We start from the raw sequence: 17,733 nt of genomic DNA, 5'->3' as shown, positions 1-17,733 counted from the left end.
CTACTTGAGTAGATTTTTTATCCGATACTCTTTTACTCTTACTCAAGTAACTATTCAAGACTAGTACTTTTACTTTTACTTGAGTAAATATTTGTAAAAGTACTTTTACTTTTACTTGAGTACAGTTTTTGGGTACTCTACCCACCTCTGAACAAATGTTTCTTGAGTAGCAAATCTGAATATTACAGTGATTTCTTTTTTCAATTTTACAAAAAACTACACTTTAAAGTTTACATTGCAATATTTCAGATAAAATAAATGCAGCATTAAGTAACATAAGAAACCTCTTTGAAACACACACACACTAACCTAAACTTACAGATCCCAAACTTTTTGAAGGCTCGTTTAGACTGAACAGCATTTTTTATTTTTTTTTATTTTTTGACATCCTAAGAAGGCACAAATATTCGGTTGCATTAAATTTTTTTGTATTTAGCATTGTCATCCCCATCTGCTTTCTAGAATAGACCTAAGTTCCATCTTAGGCTTATAACCCCTGCTATAAGTCTTTTCATTACTGCAAGTAAAACTGCTGCTCTGAAATATTATTACAAATTCTACATTCCAGTGGCATCTTAATTTTAAGCTTGTCAAGAACAAGCGTCCACCTCCAAAATTAAATATATGTTGACAGAGCGTGATCTCCCACTAAGCTTAAATTTATTTCACATGTCATATGTTACATAAACAGCTCGTTATTTTACATGTCATGTTTGCCACTATTATTTGCCTAGAAATTTGCAGAAAGTAAAGTCAGTTTTCGGCAGTTACATGCTTTTTTGAATCAACCTAGACTGAGATGTGGCTATTTATATAGTTCCATGTCTCTCTTCCTTACTGGCTTTTCCATATATCATGTTTAAATTAAAGACTACCTTCTGTTTCTTAATAGCGCTGAGAGCTCGCCAGAGCCCCGCTGTTTTCCCTTCATAATATTAAAATCAGTCCTTCACAATTATGTTGGCATGCTGTCAGCTGGCTGCCTGGACTTTTACCGCTGCTCTGGCAGAGAGGAACTGCAGACTTCTGAGATTTTCCTTCTCTTTCATCACGGCTCACTCCTTGGCCATCGCATGCCTGCACTCATTCCATTTGTTAAAGGACGAAAATGAATAGTCTGACAAAAAATGCACGCTACATATTACCAAACCTAAATACATGCAACCTGATTAGGGATGCTTAAATATTAATGTTATGCCAAACTGTCCCTTTCACATTTTTTTTCTTCCTGTTTGATGATTTTAGCACACTTTCTGTTATGACTAAAACAGGATTATTATCTGTTCAGATATTATGTAGTCAGATTTTTTTCTGTGGCATGGTCCTATTCGAATGTAAAAACAAAAGGAATAGGAAATGCACTGAGTCGTATTGTAGTGTGACATTTATGCACAGAATTTGTGTTCTGTCCTTTCGGCAGATTTAAACAATGCACAATAAAGGCATTGAACGGCGGCTGGATTCGGATAAAAGAGAATTGTCATAATAAGAAGCAGCAGACAGCCGACACATGAGGAGAACGCTTCTCCGCTAAATCCAATGAATTGTTAAAGTGAGGAAACTGATTGGGATCTGTTTGGCGCAAACAGTGTGATACTGTAGTGGGATTTAAAAAGAGTAATTGTTTTAGCTGGCTGAGCGGATTTGGAAAGTCCTGAAAATAGGTGTCAATTTTAATAATGCAAGGTCTTTCCCAGAATAAAGGAGGAAGTTCCGCTTTCTCTAAAGAGGCAAACTGACTTTTTTTCCCTGCATCCGTTCTGTTTTTGTTTCTGCAGTGATTCATTTCCAGGTGACGGCTACGGATGCTCATATCCACAGCTGACCAAAAATCTGCGATTGCTTCCTCTCTGTTTAAATCTATCCCACTGCTGAAAGCACACCCGTAAATGGCTGTCCTATAAATGTATTATTTACTGAAATGCAGGAAATTTGTTATGTCTTCCAGAAAACAATTCTCTCAATATTTCAGAGCATAGATTGAAAACAGGCACTGGAAAATACAAACTAAAATCACTTGTTTTAAAGTCCAGCCATTTTTGAGACCCACACAGCTAAGGATGGAGAGAAGCATGGGTGGTTTTCTGCCCCTTAATTGTTCTTTCAAATAGAAGGCAGCTGTTATCTTTAAGAGGCCCGTCGTATTTGCATTATGATTGGATATCGTGACCAGTCGCAATGTCTGATGACAGAGAAGTGAAGACGGAGAAGAGGCCCTTTAAACTATTAAGGTTTGAGAATGACACATTTGCACTCGCACGCCACGCCACAGGGACTGTACGTTCCTGGAGCTGATTAGTGTCATGGCATGGCTGCCCAAATTACAGCTCCACAAAGCCTAACATCTTCTGCTTCTATCTGGACATGAATGGAAGTTTTCCCCCTTCTCTTTTAAATCAAGAGAATTAGATAAATATGGCATCTGTAAACTCACTGCAACATGTTTTCTCCACCCAAAAAATGCCTACCGGCCTTTTGGCATTCTGTAATTCCTCCAAAGCCCTGAAATTAAAGCCAGTCAGACAGAAGACTCCTCCTAAAGCTTTGAAGGCTTTCTCCATTAGAGTAGAAGGAGAAATGGTTTGCATTCAACACATTGCACTGAGTGGCATTTCTGTTCTCTGTCTCCATTTAATGTCTTGCATGCTGGTATTTTAATTTCATTTGATCCTCATAAGTCTCTGAGGAACAGGGCATTATTCTCTTCTAAGTGAGGGTGTGTGAATGTCAAAGCTGACAGGAAAGTTTTTTTTTTGAGGATGTTTTCAAGGCATAATTTTGATTACAGATCTCTTGTAATGCAATCAACACACTTCCTGCTGTGGTAGCTGTTTTTTAAGCTCAAGTTCGGTGGGTGGGTGGCTTTGGCGGAGAGACAACAGGCCTCATGTGCGGGTGGCTAATGAATGTCCCTCTTTATGTGGGTCAGTGGTTAATGTTCCCCTTTCTGTCCCTCTGGCTGCAGGTTCCCTCAACACTGACAGCTTCGCTGAGAAACGCCCCCTCCTCGGCGTGTGCAAGAGCACAGGCTCTTCAGGGTGAGTGCACAACAACAGCGTCACTACCACTGTCAGCTCGCATAGTGTCTCGCATGGTGCCAGAGCGTTCATATTCACAGGTCACGTCTGGTGGTTTTTCAGCTACACACAAGCACAGTTTCAGCACAAGCCGAGGCTGATGACAAAATAATATAATGAGCTTATAAAAAGCAGATGCATTTATTGTACAATTCTAAATTGCTTTGTTCCATTGGTTTAGTTATCTATCTATCTATCTGTCTATCTGTCTGTCTGTCTGTCTATCCACACACTAAGATTTTTTATTTTTTTGGAAGAAATATAACAATCATTAAATTGACCAATATGTTAATAAAATAATTTGTTATAGAATGTTTAAATAATAATAACAACAAAAACTATACAATATTACTGTACACTTACTTTTTTTACTCCCTTTTTGATCAAGTAAATGCAGCTGTGGTGAACATTTGAAAATATAACATCTTACCAAGCTAAACTTTCGAACAGCTTAGTGTATGTACACACACACAAGAACCTATTCATTGCCATTCAAGTTAAATTACTGAACCTACACAGGAGCTTGAGAAAAATGCTAATTTTAGAAGAAAATTTCAGATGCCACTTAGAGGCTTTTGTATCTGAACTCTTCATATATATATATATATATATATACATATATATATATTGCTATATGTTCACAACCTACACCTTCACAATAACAGCTATTGCATTTAGCTGTTATTGTGAAGGTATAGGTTGTGAAATAATTTTTGCAAAGTGCAGACTTTTGGTTTAGCTGTGTATTTTTATTTTTGATTTGAGAAAGGCCAGTTGAGGTTGAATGCATTCGGAGACAATTAAGATCTTTGCATTTTCCCCCAAGTGAAGTTTTATGGATTTGATAGGCTTGTATCCATCTCCTGGCGTGCACAACACGAGTGGAGACATGTAAAACTCTTCATGAGGTAAAACCTATGTGCTAATGGAATGTTCCGTCGTTGTCCGGTTTATAGCGTTTTCCCATTTTAACGTGCTGTGGAGTCCAAGCCACATCCCTCAGTGTGTGCAGTGTTAGATATTATGAGGTACAAATCCTAAGTACGTTTGAAAACCTGTAATTTGTTATACATAATAACCTGCATCAAAGGTCTGATGGGGCCAGGGAGTGGTCTGGAGAGAGACGGCCAAACCCTGCGACTGACTGACCGACACGGTCGGCTCCAGAAGGCCAGACCTGCAACCTTGGACCCCTGACAGAGTCGAACTGCAATCTATGAGAAATATGCCCCCTTAGGGAGTGAGAGGGAGCAGGGCGCATCAGTTATTGGCTCCTCTCCTCCCCTCGGCTACGTCTGCCACCTCTTAAAACGAACTCTGCTGCTGCTGGAAATCTTAACTCAATATTTCCTCCTGAGGAAATAGAATAAGGAAGTCTGTCTTCAGCACACTTTGATGAAGACCACCATCCCAGCCGTTCCAAGACTAGAGCTTTGCTCTGCCAGTGCTTATGCAGCCAAACGCGCCGTGTCCGCCCCGACATGGAGACAGACTCTTGACGGTTTGGCTTTGTACTCCTGCAACGGTTGGTCTAATGCTGAAAACATGCCTCGTGTTGAAAACCATAACCCTCTCCCTCTGGGTGAATGGTGTTGCTGGTGCTACGTTCCGGTAGAAGTGTTTGGTAAATAGCTTAGCTCTGTATTTTTATGCTGCGCTGTGCTCGGTTCTTTCCCCTTTACTAAAATAGTTCATAAACTTACCAAAGTCCTCACACGATTTTTAGTATATAATCTTTTTGAAATAACAGCTTTTGTCAACCACCAGTGTGGAAGCTGTCTTGACACTCAAATGGAAAACAGATTGCAGTCTTGGCCGATACAGCACTGCTGGTTTAGAAGTTGGTTCATTCAGCTTTAGGCTTAGATTACAAGATTTGCAAATTAAAGGAAAAGCAGAAAGAGGAAAAAGCATGTGTGCTAAATCCTTCGTTGCAGAACTCCAGCCAGACACATTCAACATTATTTTATCAATGGAGGGGATTTTGTCTTAAATCTAAATAATGTATGGATCTGGTGAATTTTCTGACAGCAAAGTACACATGCCGCCCTTGGTTCCATGCTACAAAGCCGGTAGGGTTTGCAAATTAGCAAGGAATGTATGCGCTATTCAATCCACCGTTGGCCCCCAGTTGTATCTGGAAAGGATTTTATTTTTTCCACCATACCATTGTTATTCTTTATTTTTTATTTTATTTTTTTAATTAGTGCTACAGGTATTACAGTAACCAGGTTGAACCTGTGTTCTCTCATGCAACTTGCATGCAACTTAGTGTCAAGTCAAATTTATAAAAAAGAAAGAAAGTGTATATATGCTGGCATATGGATGGAATGTAGCATTTGATTCTCATTTTTAATTCATAAATCTAAGGTCTAACAACATGAAAACCAAAAGTGAAATAATTAAAAAGGTAAATAAATACACACACACACACACACACACACACATAAATACATAAATACAAATGAAAAATGGTTAACAAAATAATAATAATAAAAACACAAACAAAAAACAGAACATTTGATATAACCTCAGACAGTATATGAAGCTAAGAAATAAAAGTGAGTCATTAAGCTGGGTTTAAAAGCATGCCATTTAACCGTTTGTGGCTTCTGTAGTAAGTATGTTTGGAAGGGGTAAAAGTTCACCCCACAAGAGGCCTGCTTTTGTTCTCTGGATTGTGGAGAAATTAAGTTGTTGGGCAGGCAGAAAACAGTGCCCTCTCTTCCTTCCCCTCAAATTTCCAGATCTCCATGGAGAGGATGTGGATGATTTTTTTCTTGTTTCTTTCTCTCTGTCTCTCTCTTTTTTTAAATTTTTAATTTTTTGCAATCCTCTAATGCAATCCTCTGTCATTGTGGAGATTACAGTTGGACTGCTGTCAGGGCCTACAGCACGTGGAGCTTCAGAAGAAGGTCCAGTCCTCACAGGTGTAGAGCCATGATTTTTGAATCCACAGCGGCCACACTGTGCCTGGCTCTGGGACGGTGGCAAAGATCCAGTGACTCTCCCACTGTATGACTCTGAAGAGCAGAGCCTCATCCCACTGTCCGCCCAGTGTTATCAATGAGATCTGTTTTTACTTTTTTTCTTCAACCATTGCCCTGATTGTCCTTACCCAAAGCTGTATGCAAAGTCCTGCTGGCACCCGTTGCCTGCTTATTAATTACACAATAGATGGGAGGAGCGGAACCCTGTTTTGTCCAGTGACTATTTTTAAAGTGACTTAGCTAAAGCCTACTGTGCTATTAAGCTGTGCTTTTCATTGCATTTTTATTGAGATGTGAGAAATCCCTCTTAAGTGTATTAAATTGATAAATCTCTGTGCATTTGTATTAGACATCGGATTATGGGAGGATTGGGAAGTGATGCTTTTAGAGCCCATGAGCTTGTTACTCTCTTGCCATCACACCCGGAACTGTGAGATCTCTTGGCTCAGATGGTGCGATCATGCAGAGATCAGTGGAGGTGAATAGGAGATAAACGAAGTTCACTTAAAGGGATAGTTCACTCCAAAAAATTCAAACTGACGCCGTTTCATCTTATAAAATAGATGATTTATAGTTGCTAATATTAAAGGAATAGTTTGCCCAAAAATGAAAAAATTGCTGGAGCTTTGCTCACCCTCAAGCCATCCAAGATGTAAATTGATTTATTTCTTCATTATAACAGATTTAGAGAAATTTAGTATTGCATCACTTGCTCTAATGTAGATCCTCTGCAGTGCATGGGTGCCGTCAGAATGAGTGTCCAAACAGCTGATAAGAGCATCACAAAAATCCAAAAGTAATCCCCACGACTCTAATCCATCAATTAACATGTTGTAAGGTGAATAGCTGCATGATTGTGAGAAACACATTTAAGGTGTGTTTACTTTAAACCATCACTTCTGGCCAAAACAAACAAACAAAAACAAAAAAACAGTCCATAATCAATAATAACGCTTCCTCCAGTGAAAAAGTCCATCCCATGTTGTCATCTCACATAACAATCCATATATATATTTGTTTATATCTATTTTGGACTGTTTTCACTTGTAAACAGTGCTTGGTCTGTGTAAACTTCTGTCCTGGTTCAAACAAGATGACTTTTTCACCTGAGAAAGCAGTGTGGAAAGAGGACTCATTTTAGCTGGAGGTTTAGAAAGTTTAAAATGCTTATAGATTTGTTTAATACAAACATTCAACTTTTATCTTCACATAATTTATCCAAAAGAGATCTAATAAAGAAACAAACTAATCTACATCTTGGATGGCCTGAGGGTGAGTAAATGTTTAGCAAATTTTCATTTTTTTATTGTGGACACACAATAAACTTTTGGAGTTTATTGTGTGTGTGTTTACACTACTCTCCCAGAGTGCTGATATAGTGTAATATTTCATCTCTCATGCTACTGGCTCAATTGCCTATTATTTTGGCCCACACACAAGATATAAAGATCTGTTTGTCTCTTTCCTCTGCCGTTACATTTGATGCATGAGTCTTGCTTTAAAACCAGTGTTTGCTTTTGGGTTCTTATGTGGACGTTAAAAAAGATTAGATGAAATAAAACCTCTTTATGGTCATGAATCATCTGATATGTCTAATTCTTTATTTGGAAGCTCAGGGAGTAAAAAGCAATGTTAAAAGTTTATCACTCCACCTCACACACATTCTCTTTTTTTTTCCTTTGACGTTTGCGTTATTTTACCATATCTATCTTTTGCTTCATGTCTCAGTGTAATTTGAGGTAAGCGTTATGATCTGCTGATAGGTCTGACAGACACAATCCTCACTCTTACAGTCATGTTAAAGATGAATGCATTTCCTTCCTGTGATGGATCCTCCACACTTCAAGTTATTTGGAAAGTTCATGCCAGGTGCATCTGTGGGTCTCAGATCATCCCTGTGTGCTTTTTCTTGCTGACTGGATGACCACATAATTCAAGCTCTCTGAGGATGGGAATCTCATTGCTTTGAAGTTTTCCTGTTTTTCAAGGGCACTTGTCTCAGATCGGTTTTCCATGAGCATACGTCTCCTTATCTTTCCGATTAATTGCAGAGGAGGTGCACAGGCGTGTAACATCATCCTTTTTATGATTGTGCAAATTTAGGAGTAATGTGCCTATTACCTTTAAGTAAAAAAAAAAATATATTTTTTTTTTATGTATAGGTTGCTAGTAACCTCTTTAATTGGACTTTTCCCAAGTGCTTTATTTAAACAATCTAATTCTTTTTTTTTTAATCTACTTTTTTTTTTTAAGGGGGTCATATGATGCTATTTACATTTTTACTTTCTCTTTGGAGTGTTAAAAGCTCTTGGTGCATAAAGAAGATCTGTAAAGTTGCAAAGACTAAAGTCTCAAACCCAAAGAGATATTCTTTATCAAAGTTAAGACTCTGCCACACCCCCCTAAAATGTCTAATTCAAACACGCCCCCACATATCTACATCACGATGTGGAAATATTTGCGTAATGACGCCCAAATGTTCACGCAAAGAAAGAAGCCGTGGTTTCAGTAACCGCAGTTAGTGATGAATCAGCCATGTCAGAGATGCTGTGTGTATATAAAACGAAAGCAGAAGTACTTTATTTTGCCTTCTGAAAGTAGATGCATTTAGGAATCTTTAAGATTACTTACAACAGAACAGCAATGCATTTTATGGACGACCGTTTCGTGAACCTAGGAGAGGAGGTTATTCTGACTTTGCTATGACAATCTAGCACTTCTGAATCAGCTACTGTAAGTATGTTTTGTTATTAGTTTAAGTATTTGCTATTGTTTGATATTGAGTTTTGCACATCACGTTTGTGTGAGAGCGAGAGAGAGAGAGAGAGAGACAAGGCCACACAGTGGAGTCAGCTGTCTTAAGTCTGTGGCATGTGTACTGCAAACACATATGAGCTTCATCACTGGATACGTTTACATGCACACTTTTTGGTTCAATCGGACTGAATTCATTACGATTGATGAATCTGATTGTAGTGTTTACATGAACTCTAAATAAAGTGATCGGGTTGATGTGCGGGTTTATTTGTCACAAGCTACAAATCGGAATAGATTTTTTGATGTGCACACTGCTCAAATAGTAAAAGTGAAAGTGACATAAGTAATAAAGAGTTTCTCACTGTTTTTGCACATAACCACTCTCCTACACGGTTTCTTTATTAGTTTTAATATTTACCCGTTTATGGATTACGTGCTTGAACTGATAGTTAAACTAAGGACATTATTAACTGTCTTTACATTTATTTCGAAAAATGAAGTTCATGATTATGGAAAGGGGCGTTACATTTCCAACGAGTGCTTGTGGTTTTTGGCCAATCACAATGCACTTGGTCAGTTGGCCAATCAGAGCAGACTGCGCTTGTCAGAAGGAGGGACTTTGTAGAAAACAATGCTTTTGAGAGAGGCGGGGCATAGAGGACCTAAAATAATGTACAGTATTTGAAAAAGAATGTGTTTTTTGAACATTAAAGCATGTCAAAATATTCTGTTACACCAAATACTTAAAATAATCTTTAAAAATGTATCATATGTCTTTTAAGTTAGTTCTTTTTAATCTGGATAATTTTTTCCTACAGTTGAATAGCACTTTGTCAACTTCTGTTGTTTTTAAATGTTTAATAGCAAAAGGGTACAAAGATGTTACCCCCCACCCCCTACCAAATTATAGCACCACGCTTCGATATTGACTGCTCATAAGGACATAATTTGAGGTGTAAAAAAAAATAAAAAAATTAAAAACTGTTCTCAGACCTGACCTGTCCACTTCGCCATCCCTGTCTCTCTTTCCAGTGTCTCTTCTTCTTCTATATATATATATATATATATATATATATATTTAATTTTTTTCTCTTTTTTTTTTATAATTACATGCTGTAAACACCAGTTCAAGAGCACCAGTGCCCCTGCAACAGGCTCCTCATTTCAATGTGTTTCCAATATGCATGCGAATCTGTGGAGAGCCCAGTGAAAAGGGAGGAAATGTATTTCTGGCAGTGCTGCAGACATGAAGCTGCGGTTGAACTTTTTACCCTAATTACTTTCCCGCTAATGCCCACGGCATGCTGGAATCAAAGGGCCCCCTCAGGCCCCAAGAAGCCTGTGATGTGGCCAGCGTTTGTTGTGTGTTGAAGCTCAGCTTGAGAAAGACAGGGGCAGAAAGAGAGAGAGAGGGCGCAAAATTGTGACAGATTTTTTTTTCATCTCAAATGTCTCAGTTACCACCCACCTCACTTGTTGCCTACAAAAATAGAGTAATTGTTTTCATCTGTGTTTTTACATTGCTGTACTTGGAAATGGCTGTTATAAATCAATACGAGGCTGGCTCGAGGGACTTATCACAGTCCAGAGATCAGAGCTGCGATTTGTCTGTTTCTTCATTTTCCTCAAACACCTTTTGAAAAAGTAATATCTCGCACTTCAAGCATCTGTTTTCCATGTTTCTCGAACGATAACAAAAAGCCTAAGAGGATAATAAAAGTGCTTCATATCTGGCCTTATCTCAGAAGAAACAATAGGCTGGGTGGGTTTATCGCAGTTTTAAGCGATTCAACTTTTGAACAGACTTAAACATTGTCCACTTTTAACAGATTTATTTTTATTTTTATTTATGGGCCGTTTATTGAGTTTAGTTAAGCCCATGTTTTGTGGTGTGCTTCTCAGAAGGTCGGTTGGTATTTTGGGGTAAGGCAGTATTTGTTTTGCATTTCCAGAGCATGTAATTGTTTGTTCGTATTCGGAAAGCTTGTAAAGTAGCTGAAGCCAAAATGCGATGACGTCGCCTTGTAAATGGATTTACTCGCTAGCACTGCTCTTAGTTTCCAGACTTCCTATTTTATATTCCTTTCCCCTTGTCAGTTTCTGTTCAGGTTAGTGAAATGATTAAAACATTACAATCCAAAAAGCACCAAAATGGTAATCTTAAAGGGTTCAGAGTCATGCTGAAATACAGACATCAAAACGTTTACGAGATTATAAAAGTGATGAGTTGGCCAGCTCGTCACATAGTGGCATAATGTGCGTAATTACTATTGTAAACATGTGATGCTAAAATTAAGCCAAACCTTAACTGTAAAAATGTTTAATGTTCCACTCGTGAGTAACTTTTCCCATTTGGTTACCATGAAGGAGGCTAAGAGCAGGAAAAGGCCTTCTTTTATTGTCTTACCATGCTGAGGGGAGATGGATTTTGCAGGTGTGCATCTTGGAAGTTTTGTGAGATTGTACCTAGCTATTAGATGCGCCGTTGAGATTGTGGATATTCACATTTGAAGCATTGTGAAGTTATGTCACGGCGAATAAAGAAAGCTGAATTTACTTGACATGAACTTGTGAGTTCAGGTCACCACCACTTCCAGTATGTAAAATAACAGACATATTTTTAAAGAAAATGACCTGGCCTCCACAGTCACCGGACCTGAACCCAATCGAGATGGTTTAGGGGTGAGCTGGACCGCAGACTGAAGGCAAAAGGGCCAACAAGTGCTAAGCATCTCTCTGGGAACTCCAAGACTGTTGGAAGACCATCTCAGGTGACTACCTCTTGAAGCTCATCAAGAGAATGCCAAGAGTGTGCAAAGCAGTAATCAAAGCAACAGGTGGTTACTTTAAAGAACCTAGAATATGGCATATTTTCAGTTGTTTCACACTTTTTTTGTTATGTTTATAATTCCATATATAATTCCACATGTGTTAATTCATAGTTTTGATGCCTTCAGTTTGAATCTACAATTTTCATAGTCATGAAAATAAAGAAAACTCTTTGAATGAGAAGGTGTGTCCAAACTTTTGGTCTGTACTGTATATATATAAATATATATATATATATATATTAGTTAGTTACAAGTAAGAGTGTGGTATTTGAACGAGAGAGCCTGATTTCTCAGGCAAACAGGAAAAAATTATTCTCTGCTCTTAAAATTATGGTAACACAATAAATCGTATGACCTTATGTTAATCAGATTTAGTATATGTATTAACTTGGCCTTTGCTAAAGAAATGGCCGTGATGAACGTGACATATATAAAGTCGGATGACTGAAGCCATAGGACAGGTCATAATATCTGTGCTCAATATCACCTAAAAGTGTGCTACACTGAAATGCTGATATGATTTTATAACGATAATTGAAATTTACTGACGCTTTCAAATGGAAGTCTCGATTCTCTGTGAGAGGAAATTGTATTATGTTGAGCGTGCACTGTGTCCATTAGTAACGGGCCATTAGTTACAATGCAAAAAGGCAAACAATTGAAGTGGCCAATTTGATGATTCTTTTTTCAATACTATCATTGTCACATTAATCAATCTCGGAGCATATCATTTGTGTCACATTGGCTCTAAAACGCATTAAATTGGATTCATATGACCCAGATTATATTGAAATCAATGAATAGTGGTTCTAAGACAAGTTTAGGAAGTTAAATGCCACTATTAATCTCTGTGTCTGAATCCAGAGGGGTTTTTAGCTATGATGATAATCTCTTTGTAGATAGCTGTGTGTCTCTCTCAGAGACTGCAAGCATCCACAGCTGTGAAAGGACAGCAAAGGAGAATAAAAATGCAGACTAATAGCTTTTGCAGATTTCTACGGTCATCCGTTTGACACACTTAAACTACGTTCACACAGCAGGCAAGGCAGTGTTAGTCCCCAAAATTAAATTACATATGAATAAATGTATTATTATATTATATTAGCATTAGCATGATTTGTCCGTCATGGACTGTGTGATTTCGCCACTTCATGTGAATTATTTAATAATAAATTTTTGATCTACATTTATTCATGTGCACTGAGAATAACGAAAAGTTGTGCTTTTGTAAAATAAAGCAAACTGGATGCACTTTCTGACCTCTCGGACTCTGTGAACTTGAGCATGTGACTTCGAAACACTGTGTATTCTTGCCTTATTACGGACATGAAAAATATATCTATAGAGAGTGAAACTTTTAAATGAACCAATTCAAATATTATCAGATTTTGTGATCCATATGAAACATGCATACAGGTGTATATCGTGGAGATGACGAGTCAGTGTCGCTGACTTCATCTCTTAAACCGAAAACAGAAAGCACATGCAGTGTACTTGCTGTTTTTCCCTTAGACATTTACAGTTATTATATTTGCCTTTTTTGCATGCGCTTGAGCACTTATTAGGCTATGTAGGAAATTAAAGACTCATTATTCAAACTCTTTCAAAACTATAGGAAACCAACATATGACTATAACCAACTACAAATTTAATTTTTTTTTTTTCTTTATTGTGGACACTATTATTTGTTATTGACACAAATACAACCAATTTCAAACACTGCTTGTAAAGAAATCATGTCTGTCTGACTTGGTTTTATTTATTTTCACTAGACTGTCCAGCAGCTGCCCTGTGATTGTGTGTTTGTATTTTTTATGTGGCTCTGAGACAGGGTTGTTACTGGCAGCTGGCCGATATAGAGATGCAGCTCTGGGCACACGTTCATGTCTGCGGTGGGTTCTTACTGCTTACTGGATTGTGTTGTTGACACGCATACTGTAATCCAGCCCTGGGTAAACCGGCACACTCAAACTCCAACAGTGGGCTGAGACAAACCATGGGTCAGTTTTGCCACACAACTCTACTTGTTGGCCAATCTGGACCTCCAAATAGCTATAGCACGATTTAAGACTTGTGGGATGATTCCATCAATCACTGGTGGATCTTAGACACTAAGCCTCAGCTGCAGGCTTGACCTTCCAGACATTGAGAATCGGATGTGTATCACACACAAAGCGAGCCTCCTGCTCAAAGAAATTATTATACTATCTTTAAAACATTATGTGCAATATGTCCATCCTGACCTCAAGCCACAGCGCTGTGGAGAAGTGGCTCAAATGGCAGCTGTTTGGGAACACGCTCAAAGTACAGGCTGGATTCGCAATCGTCACGGCTTCACTCAGAGATCACTCACTGTCTGTGAAAGTAATGACAAATTAAAAACCTCCCTGGCTCTTCATCACTCAGAATCAGAACTGGAAAGTATAGGATGTTGAGAGACACCACAGCTTTTTTCATTTATGGTTTAAGTACTTCCATGTTCCACAATTTGTGGTTTGATGTCTTGGCAGCTTTGTAAAAACTGATATGTGCATGTTTGGAAAAAGAGTTGTTTCCTCGACATGGTGTCCACGCTGTTTTATCCACTGTTTGCATGCTTGTAAATTATAAATGAGGAGTAAAATGACATTTTTCCAATATTAAAAACTGGGAAACAAAGAAAAGGGTGAATTTGAGAGCTTTTAAAATGAGATGTTTAAACAAGTAGGTATAAAACGCTGAGCTATCTTGTGAACATGAACGCATCTTTTTGATATTTTTTTTTTGGCCATTTTATTTTTGTCTTTTTGAACATTTATTATTATTGATTACTCTTAATGATTGGCTAGTTGTTTTATTTCTCTCTCTCCCTCCCTCTCTCTCTTTTTATTTGTTTGTTTCCAGTTTTGATGTGTTTTATTTTCCACACGTTCTCAGTGCCAATGAAATCCTTAAAACTTGGACTTAATTTGTTTTCTTATTTTCCTTTTGAAAAAGTTGTATCTATACATTCATCTCCTCTACACCATTGTTACTATATCCATACGTATGCAGACGGATGTTTTTGGCCATTGTGTATTATAGCGCGTTGCATTGGACAGTCAAAATCCAGGATTGGAACTATCTAGCCTTTCTGAGATCAGAACATCAGTCAATATACCCGACTCAAACCCTTGTTTTCACAGGAGCTGTGTTACATTAGTAGCAGAGCCAATAGCATTATGCACTGTACATTTTATTGACAAACCGTATGTTCATGCTAATCTATGATGCATGATATAATCACTTCTTGTGAAGCGGCAGACAGTCGGTCGAATTAAGATTCAGACGCAGCAAATCATTAGTGGTTGCTTCCAAAGCCAATTGTTTTGTCAATGAAGCACAAGCTATTGATCATCTTCATTTATATGGAGTGCGCGATCAGCTCCGCGTCAGTGTCAATAATCTGGCCTCTTTGGTTCCAGTTTCATTTATAGTTAGACTCCTGACATCCTTAAGTTTATTACTGACGTTTGAGCAACTTATGTACAATTAGCCACGGCTCCAACAGAATACCTGACTTGTTACAATGGTATTCTGATCCAGACCCACTGGGTTGGGCAGTGCTGATGCCATACTTATTACCACAAGACTAATATCCTGTGGAAAGCAAAGTGCCCAGCACAGCGTCTTACCAGAAACATTCTGTTAAGATGGTTAATATGGCAGGCCAGGCTGTGCCAGCTGAGTGCAGAACCCCTAATGAGGATTAATATCTGCCTTTATCACGAGCAGCAGCCACTGCTTTCACTTAACTCCCATCTCCTTGATGAAGGTAGAGAGGAAATAACTACAGAATGGCCAGTGTGAGAAAGTTTTCTGTTGGGTCTTGATCTTTTAAATGTGTTTTGGGAACTAAAACATTAGGTTTTGTGTTATTGCAAATTACAATTAAAAAACTACTAGTCTTTTTTGTTTTAGTTTTATTTTGTTTTACTTTGCTTTGCTTTGTTTCTTGTTTTGTTTGATTTTTGTTTTGTGTTTAAGTTTTTTGTCTTAATTTATTAAGCCTTTTACTTTTTGTTTTCTATGCTTTTTGCTGTTTTTTTGTTTGATGTTGTTTTGTTTTCAACAACAAAAACTTTTTTTAAATATTTTGAAAGAAGTCTTTCTAGCTCACAAAGGCTGTATTTACACAATGCTCACCGAGGCTGTATTTACTTAAAATTTACAGTAAAAAAAAACAGTAATAATGTGAAATATTATTGATTCAAAATAACTGTTTTCTGTTTTAATATATTTTAATTGTAATTTATTTCAAAGCTGAATTTTTAGCAGTAGTGCAGTCTTCAATGTCACTTTATACCCCTTTAGAAATTATTCTACATCCTTGGTGAATAAAAGTATTAATTCATACTAATTTCATTGATTATTTGTCATTAATTTGTGAATAATATGTAAAAAATAAAATATGTAAAAATGTATAAATAATATGGTTACGTATTATTTAAGGCTATTTCGACTAACTAATCACTGCTCTCTCTGGGTTTTGCAGGACAAGTCCCCCTTATTGTTGTGTGGATCTTTATTCCTTGAGGACAGGAGAGATGGTCAAGTCCATACAGTTTAAAACGCCCATCTATGATCTGCATTGCAACAAAAGGTGCATTTGCACAAATTTATTTTCCTTCATTTTACCTTGTAATCATTTTAAACACAGCATTAAGTTTTATTTAAAAAAAATTCTGAATCAATCTCTATCCCTTGATGACCATAGGATCCTCGTCGTTAGTCTTCAGGAAAAGATCGCTGCCTTTGACAGCTGCACCTTTATGAAAAAGTTCTTTGTCACAAGTAAGTGCTTTCACGTTATAGATGTGTCTGCTGAACTTGACCCTTCTTGACCTTCTCTAGTCTCCGACGCAACTTTTCTTTGCGTCTTTGATCTGCAGCTTCGCAAAACAGGAAACCTAGTCTTGATTAATCCTCTTTGCACACTGACTTCATTAAACCCACAAACCCCACATAACCCTCATACGTGCTGTCACACCAATGGAGCCCTTTTTCCTTGTGTCACTCCTCACGGCTATACAATATCAAAGCTCATCCACAACTCCACAGGCCTGATTGTTTGCACAAATGGCTTTTATTTTATAATATGTCAGAACTGGACATGACCAGAAACGTCTGTGTCAAGCTGCCATCGTGCAGCATAAACAACAACAAACAAATGCATATTGTCACTCAGCCCAGCTCTAGCACATAAAGAGCAATCCTCTACTCCAGTCTAGACCACGGGCGAAATCCAAATGGCTTTTTTGCACCCTTGAAGTAGATGCTGCTCATAAGGTCCCAACTCTCATTTGCGTGACTGGTCTTCGTATATGGTTTCAGAAGAATAAACTGTCCATGTCATCATGTGAAACCAGGCCCCTGCTGCCCACTTAAGCAATCATTTGTTGTAAATTGCCATTAGTGTTATTTTAATGGATTTCATTATCTATTCGACTTCCCTGTCAACGTCTGCGCCACAGGAAACAGGCATGGTCAATAACCCTTTACATCATTAATCGCTTCTTTAAAGCTTCCATAACATAGGAAGAACAAGACTAGATGCATTTTTTAAATGAAAATGTAAATAAACTTTTTATGTGTTTGTGTTATTTATTCCGAGATCGTTGTGAGAATAGCCTTAATAAATAAATAAAATAATGATAAAATATAATGATATATGTGTTTTTATTTCTACCAACAACACACTTTTTTTTTCTTTTGGAAAATACAGTAAGCGAAATAATATAAATATTACCTGATATATAAAAACAAGAAATAAACTAAATCAGCTAGTTGCCAAGGAAATAACTTGGTGTACTAAAACAAACAAAATTAAAGCTGCAAGAAATGAATGAAAGAAATGAATAAAAATAATTTAAACATAAAAAAGTGTAAAAATCTGACAAATACAAAATTATTAAAACTAGCTGAAATTAAAATGAAAATATAAAATATAAAAATAAACTAATAATGATAAAAATCTATAATCGTATCTCTGTGATACTAAAATGACACTGCCAAAGATATGGAACAATACTAAATATGGAGTTCTTTTATAGGCTATGT

The 17,733-nt window shown here is 37.4% G+C and overlaps 1 protein-coding gene across 5 annotated transcripts in view; it reads left to right on the top strand.

Annotated features, from left to right (window-relative positions):
• bcas3 (BCAS3 microtubule associated cell migration factor) overlaps positions 1-17,733 on the top strand; it is a 224,824-nt gene that overhangs the window by 9,868 nt on the left and 197,223 nt on the right. For all 5 annotated transcript variants that reach the window (XM_059514290.1, XM_059514289.1, XM_059514288.1 and 2 more), the window contains exons 7-9: positions 2,966-3,038; positions 16,169-16,276; positions 16,391-16,467. In XM_059514290.1, the coding sequence (XP_059370273.1) occupies positions 2,966-3,038; positions 16,169-16,276; positions 16,391-16,467 (258 nt within the window). The remainder of the gene's footprint in view (positions 1-2,965; positions 3,039-16,168; positions 16,277-16,390; positions 16,468-17,733) is intronic.

Source organism: Carassius carassius, chromosome 28 (assembly GCF_963082965.1).
Source record: "Carassius carassius chromosome 28, fCarCar2.1, whole genome shotgun sequence".
NCBI lineage: Eukaryota > Metazoa > Chordata > Actinopteri > Cypriniformes > Cyprinidae > Carassius > Carassius carassius.
This window is presented reverse-complemented; position numbering and strand designations above follow the sequence as displayed.